Source organism: Phragmites australis, chromosome 17, assembly GCF_958298935.1.
Source record: "Phragmites australis chromosome 17, lpPhrAust1.1, whole genome shotgun sequence".
Taxonomy (NCBI): Eukaryota; Viridiplantae; Streptophyta; class Magnoliopsida; order Poales; family Poaceae; genus Phragmites; species Phragmites australis.
Window position 1 is genome coordinate 24959908 of NC_084937.1, and position 11672 is coordinate 24971579.

The window sequence follows — 11672 nt, forward strand, 5'->3', positions numbered from 1 at the left end:
AAATTGACAACAAAATACTATGGGCCATTTCTCATTCTCAAAAAAATTGGACCTGTAGCATATAAGCTGCAGTTACCACAAGATGCTCTGATTCACCCTGTCTTCCACGTGAGCCAACTCAAAAAACACATTGGACCAAATGCTATTCCTGCTAAGAATCTTCCCCTGGTGGATGACAATGGCCGGCTCAAAACATCTCCTGTCAAGGTACTGGATACCAGGTGTTTGCCGAGGAATGATGAGTTAGTGACACAGTGGCTCATACAGTGGGAGAACTCTCCTCAAGCAGATGCTACATGGGAAGATAAGGGATTTATCCGCACTACATTCCCTAATTTCTATGAGAAAACTATCACTGAGTGGTGGTCAGACAGTCCCGCTGAAGCTACTGAACCACCGTCGCTGGCTCTGATGGCTGTGCACTACCAGGACACTTGAGGTCAAGTGCCTGCTTATGGAGGGGGAATTGTCACAACCCGGCTGCCTTAAGAAGAATCAACGACCAAGATGTTCTGCTCCTTCTTCGCGGGCGAATGGACGGTCTACATCATGTCTTGGAGGCCGTTGGCGCTACCGTTTACCTTTACATTTTAAGTCTTGGTTTTTACTGTTACCCTGGCGGGTAAACGCTCAATGGAGCTGTAATTCGTTCAGAGTATTAAACCTGGGAGGGGTGGTCCAGTGGAGGCATCCATTTTTGCTGAGACTTGTAACAGAACTCGTTAGTTTTCGTAATGGAATAGCCCAGCTCTAGCGCTGTTCTTGCCCTGTTCCTCGAGTTCTTCCACCTTTCCCCATTTTCTCTCCAGATTAGCCCAATTCGATCTCTGTTTGATTTGATTTCTGACACAAGCTGCCATGCCCGGCCGCACCGTGAGCTCAAGAGCGTGGCTGCTCGCTAGCTGCAGGAGCAGAGGAGTGGAGGGCTTGAGCGGGGGATGGATGGGGTGGGGCTTTGCGATCCCGGCCAGGAAAGAAGGTGGGGAGGACGGCGGCGGGCGGGCGGGAGAAGCCGAGAGAGGCCGGGGGGGGGGGGGGGGCAGCCGTCCAAAACCAGGGTTTCTTTGCAAATATTGCGATCCAAATTAGGGGGCTGTTTGCAAATATTCGGTTCATGATTATTAATCGCGATCCAAACCAGGGGGCTTTCTGAAAATATTTCGGGCCGGCGACATTGCTGCCGGCGAGGTCACGCTACCGCCGGCGAAATCCGCTACCGCCGCCGCCATGCGTCCCGCGCTCTCCATCAGCCAAATTCACCCGCGCGGTGCAGCGCAGAAGGCCGCGGCGGAGGGAGGGTCTCCGGCGAGGAGGCCGCGGCGACGGCGCCTGTATACTCTGGGCCAGCAGCGCCTGCATTTCCAACCCTGACGGTGCCTCGCACGGCCATGTCAAGCTGTCAACGGACACCGGGCACGCGCTCGCAGCAGGCAGCATGGAAGGGGTGGCCGGCGACGTTGGCGTCTGAGGTGACGTGACTGTGAGGCAAGCTGCTGCCTCGGCGGCGGCTAGAGTGCCTCCTCATCCTCCTCCCCCGAGTCCCAAGTGTCGAGGAAGAAACGCTTTGGTCGCCGGTGAAGTGGTCGAGGCGGAGTGGAGCCTGGAAGGTGCCCGCGGATGGGCTGAATCGCGGAAGGCTGAACACAGGAGCGGAAACGGCGAGCCGGCCCATTCGCAGTACGGACCCTGCAAAGGTACCACCTTTATTCCTAGCAGAGTGGAAGCCGTTGTACTGTCAAGCTGCATCGTGCGGCAGCTCCCGTACGCCGTCGATGCATTCAGGCATGATGCATGGGTATTCAGTTGAATACCTAATTTTTTTAAAAAGAATTGAGTATATAACAACTATACTACGTATATATATCTCTAATTAGGCTAACTTACTTGTTTTTTGCTTCAATCCATCAAATCACTCAGCAAATCGTGAGCCCAAGCTATTATTCATCCTCCACTCGGCCTATTAACTGCAAAGAACTCACATTCTCATACCACAGCAGCAAGCATCAGGAGCTCATGATCTCCATGTTTTGACTGCCCAGTTCGACAGTCAGCAGTTGAGTGTGATTTTTTTTGCAAATTAAGCACAATGACATCATTAAACGCTTTCAAGTTACGAAGGAATACAAAGTTAAATTGTAATTTTCTTTAAATTTTTCTTAATTAGTTGAAACTTCTCTACTATGAATAATATATACTTTAAAATTTATGTTACTATGGACTTCTTATATTTTAAATTAAATATTTTTTTTATAAATATTAAATACCTAATCGTCAAATTCTGGATCCGTCACTGGATACATTCCTCACCGCCACCGCCACCGGCCCCTAATGCAGAGGATTAGCCTCGTCGTCGTCCTTGTCGCCGTCGCCGAGCAGGCACCACGTCAGGCTGGTTCGACGGACCTGACCCACGCCCACTTGTGGTCCTTGTGAATCGCCGAGTGGGCGAGCAGCGTGCAGTACAAGGTTCTCCGCGGCGTTTGCCGGCACGGCGCGGATCATGTACGTCGGCCCGATGTACTTCACCGTGAAGAGCTCCTCCGCCCACCACGCCCTCAGCTCTCCCTTGAGCCACGCGCCCACGTCCAGGAACGCCGGGTCGCCGGACTCGTCGCGCGGTCAGAGCATGGAGGTGCAGGCCCTTACTGGCCTGTGGCCTCTACAAGGCTAGATGACTTGCAACTGGAGTGCAAATTCCAGGTGCTTCGGTGTTCCTGCACCAGTTCATGCTTACCCTTCTTCCTTTGAAGGTTGCAGACCTGCAATATACTCTACGTATTGACAACTGAATTAGAAGTGCAGAACAGATGACCAAAAGAGTTGGCATAAACGAAGCAAGTTGCCAAACAAGATGCAAAACTAACGATGACACGGGACCGATGAGTCAGTCAGGGGGTCACCTTCGTCAGGAATTCAGGAGTCTTTCCGTTCAACTGTTGAAGAGACCAAAAAGTATTGCCCCCCTACACTGCTTGGCTGAGCAGCCCAATCCAGCCTTTTCCATTTGCAGCTTGTGATTACCCAAAATGCCCTTCCCTTCAAGTTTGTACTCTACTCTGTAGCCCTAACGTTTTCCATGAGTGCGACGACACTATCACAATCTCCCGCTGAAACACTTGTATGTACAATTGGGATGATTAGAGTACGTGCTTATAGAAAAAATTAGATTTTTTTCTCAAGTACGTATGCTTAGACGAAAGGTAAGATGCTTACTTAAGCACCTATATTTATATTAGTATTAACAAAATAATTAAATCATATTTAAATATATATATTCTTTGTTTATATTAGAAATTACAATTTTTATATAAATATTTAACAATCTTTTTTATTAAACAACTAGTCATAAATATTAGCATTGTTCATACCTAAAGGTTGCTCTTTTTTTAGCGTAATCGCAGCCCAGGAGTGGGGAGATAACTGAAAAGCAGGCTCCTCCTTTCCTCATCAAAAGGGCCTTTTGGGAAACAGAAAGCGCCCACTACTTTTATGTTAGGACACGACCCACCCCAGTGGGCTTATAAAAAACCAACAGTGCCCAAGCACATCAGCAATGCAGGCTGCAGCATCTCGAATCCTCACTCCATTCCATTCGTCTTAATAATCACCAGCTATTAGTCCAAGCATCACCGGAAGGAGATGTATGCTTCATCTTCCCTGAGAAATCGCCCTGCTCTTGTCGCTCTAGTGTTGCTGATCACCACCAGCCTCCTGCAGCAGCCGGCCTCTGCTGCGAAAAAGGCGAGTAGAGTGACTGTTCTTCAATCTTGAGCTCCTTTTCTTCGTTCGATTCTTACTGTTTTTGTTGATGGCAAGCTGCTTGCTTTTGCTTATTTCTTGCAGTCCTACGTCGTCTACCTCGGCGGCCACTCGCATGGCAGGGAGGGCGCCGCGCTGGCATCCAGCCAGGAGCGCGCCAGGAGCTCCCACCACGCGCTCCTGGGCGCCGTCCTGCGCAGCGAGGAGAGGGCGAAGGACGCCATCTTCTACTCGTACACCAGGTACATCAACGGCTTCGCCGCGACGCTGGAGGAAGACGAGGCGGCGGAGATCTCGAGTACGTGCATGTTCTCTCTTCGGTCCTTCGTCGTCGATCTCCGTTGTGTTTCGCAGCTCTTCCTTCCTTGTGAATTTCGTCGTGGTCATGGCCGGTTGACTTGGGGTTTGAAATAACAGAGCATCCGAGCGTCGTCTCCGTGTTCCCGAACAGGGGGCACCGGCTGCACACGACGCGCTCGTGGGAGTTCCTTGGGATGGAGAAGGATGGCCGGGTGAGGGCCAGCTCCATCTGGGCCAAAGCGAGGTTCGGCGAAGGCATCATCATCGGCAATCTGGACACTGGTACGCTACCAATGAGCGAACTAATCTCTGCCTTGACCAGCTCATAAATCACAAATAAATCTGGTAGGGAAATTGATTATGTAGGATACTGAAGTGCCAACCCTTCAGACTGATAAGAGCTGTCAGCTGTGCGTTGATAAGACCAAAAATAAGAGTCCAAAAATTCTGCCGCGTCAGATCATCCCGTGTAAGCTGGAGAAGGCATGCGGTGCAGCCGATGCTTCTGTTGGCTTGTGAGGCATGCGTAGAGGCGGCAGCGGCTGCAATCAGAATCTTCGCAGACGCGAACGTTGGCTTGCAGCTTGCGATGAATTTGTCCCGATGGAACCGTGCCCAGCGCATTCAGATGATTGAGTTGTCCGTTGCACCCCCGTGGGAACGGCTGTCTGTCTGTCTGTCTGCGTCGGTTTTGATGGCTTTTGGGACTTGGGAAGTTGGGAGGAGCTGATGTGCATTTCAAGCTTAGGTTGTTTGGATTTTACTGTAGGATAGTAGGAGCCCCAAAAAATGATGGTGTCAGAGAAGTTTAGTTGTTCTAGTGTCCAAGTACAAGTGAATTATCCTCGTCAGAACAGTGGCTTAACTTCTTCTTCATCTCCTCTTTTTTCTCTTCTTCTTCCTCTTTCTCCTCTTGTTACTCTTCCATACCCAAAAATTATAAGAAGGCTTGGGGGCTCTAAGTGTTTACAGGGGTATGGGCTCAAGCCGCCCAAGCCTCCATGTTGAATCTGCCCCTGCGTGAGAGTATTGACGTATAAATAATTTGTCCATCATTCCATCATAAGTTTAGGTTTTTAGATGATCTGATTGATGTATGCAGCTCAATAAGGAGCAAGCAAAACTCACGTGATAATAAACCAGAAAAACTAGTTATAATTCTTTTTGCAAGACAAATGATGCTGGCAAGGAGTAGCAAGATGTATACTCGTAGCTGTACACCTACGTGGATTCGCTCGTGAGCTTTTCCGCGCCTGTTGGTGCTCGCTGCTGCACCAGTGCACCTGCCCGTACGTGCGTGGGGTGCCAGTGCCACAGGCACGGCGGCGGCAGGGAATCCCGCATGTAGAGTCAAGTCCCTACTCGGCTACCCCTCCATCGTCCCCACCCAACTGCTGTGCGCGCGGGCTGCAGATATTACAGTATTCGCCGGGCCATGCCCGAGTGCCATGGCTGACTGATTAAACAAGGGTTTGGGTTGTCTTGCGCCGGTGCCGGCCGGCCGGTGCGTGACTGCATGCAGGGGTGTGGCCGGAGGCCGGCAGCTTCAGCGACGACGGCATGGGCCCGGCGCCGGCCGGGTGGCGGGGAATCTGCCAGGACCAGCAGGCCTCTGACGACGCGCAGGTTCGGTGCAACAGGTCTGTCCCCCCGGTCCCTCTCTTTGGCTCCCTGCTCCTTGCTTTGCCCTCCATTGCCATGGCTCTGCCTCGGGCACCGTGCAGTTCATTAACCTGTGTGCCTGTCTGCATCTCACTCGTAGCTGCAGCAGCAGTATTAAAAAAACAAGCACGCCATTATCCTTGTGGGGTTTCTGTACTGATTGCGTTTTTTAAGCTGTGCCGTATGAGGACAATGACTGTGTCTCTTTGACCCCTGTTCTTTGCTTGCTCTCCTGTTTTGGTACAACATTGTGTAACCTAACTTAGGCTTCAGAGACTTGTTTACTATGATAGAGCCGTCTTGGGTTTCAGGTAGCGAGAGGTTACATATGATAGAGCCGTCTTTGGTTTCAGAGAATTGTTTATCCTAACTTAGGCTTGCCCTGCAAACTGTCATATTGAACTCAAACGAGCTTAGCAAACTCGCTTCGTTACAAGTGCCGAGAGCTAGTTGGACAACCTCACCTACAAGCTATTACTTGTACTCAATCATTGACGCATCTTACATCTTTTCATTTACAAAACAAGCTGTCCTCAGTTATAATGGGAAATGAACCAATAGTTAGGTGCAGCAAGCTGAGCTTTAATTTTAGTCGACCAACTTGCATCAGTATACCTGCATACACTTTGGAGCGATTCCTGCTCAAGTAGGATGCTAAACAAAGGGCTTGCATTTCAGAGTTGTGCTAAAAGGTATGTAGCTATATAGTTTACAGTCTAGAGAAACGGCATATTGGGCTACTATTGTGGAAAGAATTAAGATTGAGAATCACACAGAATAACTAGTTTGTAGTATATATGGCCCTGTTTGGCAAAAATTCTACCACAACTTCATAGAACATAGCGTAAGTGTTGCCAAACAACAAGATTCAGCAACAGCTTATGAGTATGCAGAAGCTGATACTGTACTGAGAAGCAGAAGCTGTCTTTTTTTCCCACGGAACAACAGAAGTTGTCTCACAAGCTGGATTCAGACAGGGCTTATGTAGCATAAGAACAACTCCAACAGCACATCTATAATACATCATTTATATCCCTATATGAATTACCATCTGTAAAGATTCTCTCTTCATATTACTCCACCACTCCAACAACATATTCATATTTCACCCTCTATATTCTCTCATTTTTAAAATAGTATTATTCGCAAGCCGTTCATTCGTCTGCTCGAGAGGAGCAGACTGCTACTCCTGTTCTCTTCTCTTTTCCCCATCTCTCCCAGTCTCCCAAGTCGTTGCCGTTGCTAAGAACCTTGGCGGAAGAGGCTAGTGAACTTCCCACTAGATCTCGGAGACCACGCGAGACAAGAATGCGATGCACGACTCGGAGGTGGGCGGAGAAAAGCATTGGTCGGAGCAACGGGAGAGGAGGGGGTCGAATTCTTCCGAATTTGGTCGGCTACGGCTCGAATACTCTAGATCTGCCGGCGGTGGCTTCGGTTGTGGCCGTTGGACATAGCAGTGGCGGTGGCGTGGTGCAGCCATGGACATGCACACGCCTCCGCTCCCGGCCCTGCCACCCGCCGGTGATTGAGGAGGATGCGCAGGAGTGGCAGAGGGTGGGGCGGCGGGCGTGAGGAGGATATGCAATAGCTTGTCCCGAGGTTGAGCTGCAGCGCATAGGAGAGGAGGGTGCCCCGGCAGCGGCGAGGGGAACCAATGATTGAGCTGTTCCAATATCCAACGCGCGCAACCTCGAGGAGGTCGTCCACAACCCGTCACTCGCATCCCTTTGTGACGCATCCCTCTACCGGCCTCGCGCGTGGTCTTGCCTCGGCACGCGTAGCTATCGTGTGGGGTGGAGAGCTTGCGCGACAGCGTGCATGGAGGTCGCCTTTGCGGCGAGTCCAACCTCGACGACCCGGTGGCTAGGAGCAGGAAGGAAGAGCGGGGCCGTCGCCGCTCCGTCCAGTGCTGGGCTGGTTAGGGTGATGGTGGGAGCACTCGGGGCAGAACGGCAATTGAGGGATGGCGTGATTCTGTTGGAGACTGTTTTCTTTGCCCTTCTAGTCAAAAATAAGATAGCTTCTGTGATAACAGGACTTTTGGAGATGCTCCAAGAAAGAAGTTCAGGCACTACATAATATAGTCTCTTGATGCAAGGTTAAAATATCAACAAGAGCAAGGCGCAAAATGAAAAAAATCCAAGAAACTACTAGTTTTTAACTGTGCATCTATTTCTAACCAGTTAAGCCCTGCGAATCACGCATGTGAGGGCATGCAGAGCCCCTTTTGCTGTTGCCACCACAGATTGCTGCCATAATTCTGCAAAGATTAGGGCCCAACCTGCTTCCCATCCTAGAAAGATTTCGTCCTCTTTGCCGTGCGCTTTCCCATGATTACATGATCCCCGCTCTTCTCGGAGATCGTGCTCGCTTCGTGCCAAACTCGCCGTGGCCCACGCTTCTCCCAGCGCCCCTGTTGAGCGGCTCGGTGCTGCACGGCGACAGCTTCAGGCATCGACAAGCAGCAAGCAAACACTACGGTTTGTGTCTTCAGAGAAGCTCCAAAAGGACACGTCGATCCACGCACAAAGTTTTGAAATGTACGAATCGGCGAGCTGGATGGGGGTCCATGCCTCCATCACTCCATGGTTCCTGCACAAGCATCATGTGGTTCAAGATCATGCGGTGCCGCTAGCTCGACAACCTATAATGCAGCTCTGCTAAAACCTGAAAGAACTGCACTCATGAGAGAATGCTCAGAGGTCAGAACAACCATGGACCATGCATTCTTATCGGTCTGCTCTTCTACCAGATCTTATGTTTCTTTCAGGCTTGCAAGATTTTCCTGGAACGTTGACTGGACCATTAGCCTTAAGCGCTATTATTATGCTTGGGAATTAGTCTTGGATTGCATATTGAGAAGCAGATACGCAGAGTTGATTGTGTAGGGAGATGATGATGCTTGTATTGTATACGTCTGCATGCAGGAAGCTGATCGGTGCACGGTTCTTCAACAAGGGGTACCTGGCGACCGTTGGGCAGCAGGTGAACCCGGCGAGCACGCGGGACACGGACGGGCACGGCACGCACACGCTCTCCACGGCGGCCGGCCGGTTCGTGCCGAGGGCCAATCTCTTCGGGTACGGCAACGGCACGGCCAAGGGCGGCGCGCCGGGGGCGCACGTCGCGGCGTACAAGGTGTGCTGGCGCCCCGTGAACGGCAGCGAGTGCTTCGACGCCGACATCATCGCGGCGTTCGACGCGGCCATCCACGACGGGGTGCACGTGCTCTCCGTGTCGCTGGGGGGCGCTCCCGCCGAGTACTTCAGGGACGGCGTGGCCATCGGGTCGTTCCACGCGGTAAGGAACGGCGTCACCGTGGTCTCCTCGGCCGGGAACTCGGGCCCCGGCGCCGGCACGGTGTCGAACACCGCGCCGTGGCTCGTGACCGTCGGCGCCAGCACCATGGACAGGGAGTTCCCCGCGTACCTGGTCCTCGGCAACAAGAAGCGGATCAAAGTCAGTAAAGATTACCTCAAATCATCTTTCAGGACTCCCGTTACTCCAAACTTCATCTGACGAAATGCAGCATTTTATTTTGACAGGGGCAAAGTCTCTCGCCGGTGCGCCTCCCTGACAACAAGTACTACCGGCTGATCAGCTCAGAGGAAGCAAAAACCACCAATGCGACAGCAACGCAGGCGTAAGCATGCATGAGCCTTGCAATGTTCCGTAGACCTGAAGCTGTTAATCTTCTGATGGCTGGCATGGCTCTCGTGTAAAGTTTGCGCACCTGCTGATTCTACAGGAAACTGTGCATCGAGGGATCGTTGGACAAGGCGAAAGTCGAGGGGAAGATCGTCGTGTGCATCCGTGGGAAGAACGCGCGGGTGGAGAAAGGCGAGGCCGTTCGCCGGGCCGGCGGGGTTGGCCTGGTGCTGGCGAACGACGAGGCCAGCGGAAACGAGGTGATCGCCGATGCGCACGTGCTCCCGGCCACGCACGTCACCTATTCTGATGGAGTCACGTTATCGGCCTACCTGAATTCAAACAGGTAATTATCCTCATTAAAATTTAATTGTGGCTATGTTCAGCTGGCCTATTTGCTCAGTTGGTTAGAGCGTCGTGCTAATAACGCGAAGGTCGCAGGTTCGAGACCTGCATGGGCCAAAACAGTTTTTTTTTATGCTTTCGCCTAAGACCAGTGGTCCTCCTCGTGCAGGTCTGCGTCAGGCTACATCACCATCCCAAACACCGCGCTGGACACGAAGCCGGCGCCTTTCATGGCCGCCTTCTCCTCGCAAGGGCCCAACACCGTCACCCCTCAGATCCTCAAGGTTCAAACAATATTTGATTCCCGCGCACACTGCCTCCAAATCTTTCGTTCTTTCCTGATTTCCTCCTCCGGTGTGTGTGACCGATCAATCACCGATGATGAATGCATGTCTTTGGCATCAGCCTGACATCACCGCTCCGGGGGTCAGCATCCTCGCGGCCTTCACCGGCCTGGCGGGGCCGACCGGCCTCGCCTTCGACGGCCGCCGCGTCCTCTTCAACGCCGAGTCGGGCACCTCCATGTCGTGCCCGCACGTCGCTGGCATCGCCGGCCTCCTCAAGGCTCTCCACCCCGAGTGGAGCCCCGCCGCGATCAAGTCGGCGATCATGACGACCGGTACTCGAGATTCCAAGCGCAAACACACCGCACATGGCCAACCGCTAGCATGCTGACACGAGCCTGCTTCATGCTTGCAGCCCGAGTGCAGGACAACATGAGGAAGCCGATGAGCAACTCGTCGTTCCTCCGCGCGACGCCGTTCGGCTACGGCGCCGGCCACGTACAGCCCAGCCGCGCCGCGAACCCGGGCCTCGTCTACGACGCGAACGCCACGGACTACCTGGGCTTCCTCTGCGCGCTGGGCTACAAGCCCTCGGTGATCGCCACGTTCATGGCCGGCGCCGGCCAGCACCAGCCGCGCGCGTGCCCAGCGCGGGCCCCGCGGGCAGAGGACCTCAACTACCCGTCCGTCGCGGTCCCGCACCTGTCCCCCACCGGTGCAGAGCACACCGTCACGAGGAGGGCGAGGAACGTCGGAGCCGGCGCGACCGCGTACGACGCGAGGGTCGCCGAGCCGCACGGCGTGGCGGTGGATGTGCGGCCCAGGCGGCTCGAGTTCTCCGCGGCGGGGGAGGAGAAAGAGTTCACCGTCACGTTCAGGGCCAAGAAAGGGTTCTTCTTGCCAGGGGAGTACGTGTTCGGGCGTCTGGTCTGGTCGGACGGCGCCGGGGAGCACCGCGTGAGGAGCCCCCTTGTGGTGAGGGTCGCCGACACGAGGAAGAAGAAGAGTCGTCTTTCGATAGCTTGATGAGCTCTGTTAGGATCCCATGCATATGGCGGTGACCAAAGAAGGTTGGATTGGTGAAGAACAATATAATGCTGCACTGTGCTTCTGTGCTATGCCAGCTTATGTCTTAGGAGTGATAACAAAGTATCAAAAATGAAGTGTAAAGTTTTCCTGATTTGCTATGCATCCTGAAGAAAGAGCAAGCAAGGGAAGCGTTGCTTCCGCCAACTATAAGATCATCTTCAAGGAATTCTCGTCAGGATCAAAATCCATTCACGAAAATATTTTCGTTCACTTCAGTAGTCCAACGGTTTACTTTTACAGATCCCTTCGAATAAAAGCTATGAGAGATGAAAAAAAATAAAGAGAATATGAATAGAGAAAAGAATCCAAAATAAAGAGAATGATCTTAAGCACACACGCAGAAACCAAATCGAATACACACCTCGAGTATTGCCAGGCACTGTATCGTGAAATCACACAGCAGGTGCAAGCGCGGATTTCACAAACTGCAATTAACAAGGGAGCGATGGGCAGAAGCTCTGCACCATATACACGGAGATCACTGGAGCATCTTGCCGTCGCGCCGCAGCTGCAACCCCCATCGACTCTTAAGTCCAAGTAGAGGTTTGTACGTATCAGCTCGTTTTTTATTTTTTATTTTGC

The 11672-nt window shown here is 52.4% G+C and overlaps 1 protein-coding gene and 1 non-coding gene across 4 annotated transcripts; both read left to right on the top strand.

The window, feature by feature from the left end:
- The first annotated feature begins 3510 nt into the window (after positions 1-3510).
- On the top strand, positions 3511-11209 carry LOC133896570 (subtilisin-like protease SBT5.4). 3 transcript variants are annotated; one of them, XM_062337166.1, is made up of 10 exons: positions 3511-3741; positions 3844-4057; positions 4177-4341; positions 5582-5699; positions 8652-9183; positions 9270-9367; positions 9473-9718; positions 9887-10001; positions 10123-10336; positions 10417-11209. In XM_062337166.1, the coding sequence occupies exons 1-10, from the start codon at positions 3640-3642 to the stop codon at positions 11025-11027; spliced, it is 2415 nt and encodes an 804-aa protein (XP_062193150.1). In that variant the 5' UTR covers positions 3511-3639; the 3' UTR covers positions 11028-11209. The 3 variants fall into 3 exon arrangements, with proteins under 3 accessions (XP_062193150.1, XP_062193151.1, XP_062193152.1); XM_062337167.1 differs by having other exon boundaries at positions 3530-3741; positions 3844-4061; XM_062337168.1 differs by having other exon boundaries at positions 3530-3741; positions 3844-4001.
- On the top strand, positions 9761-9834 carry TRNAI-AAU (transfer RNA isoleucine (anticodon AAU)). Its single transcript has one exon. It is a non-coding gene; the product is annotated as a tRNA-Ile (tRNA).
- Positions 11210-11672: the final 463 nt, after the last annotated feature.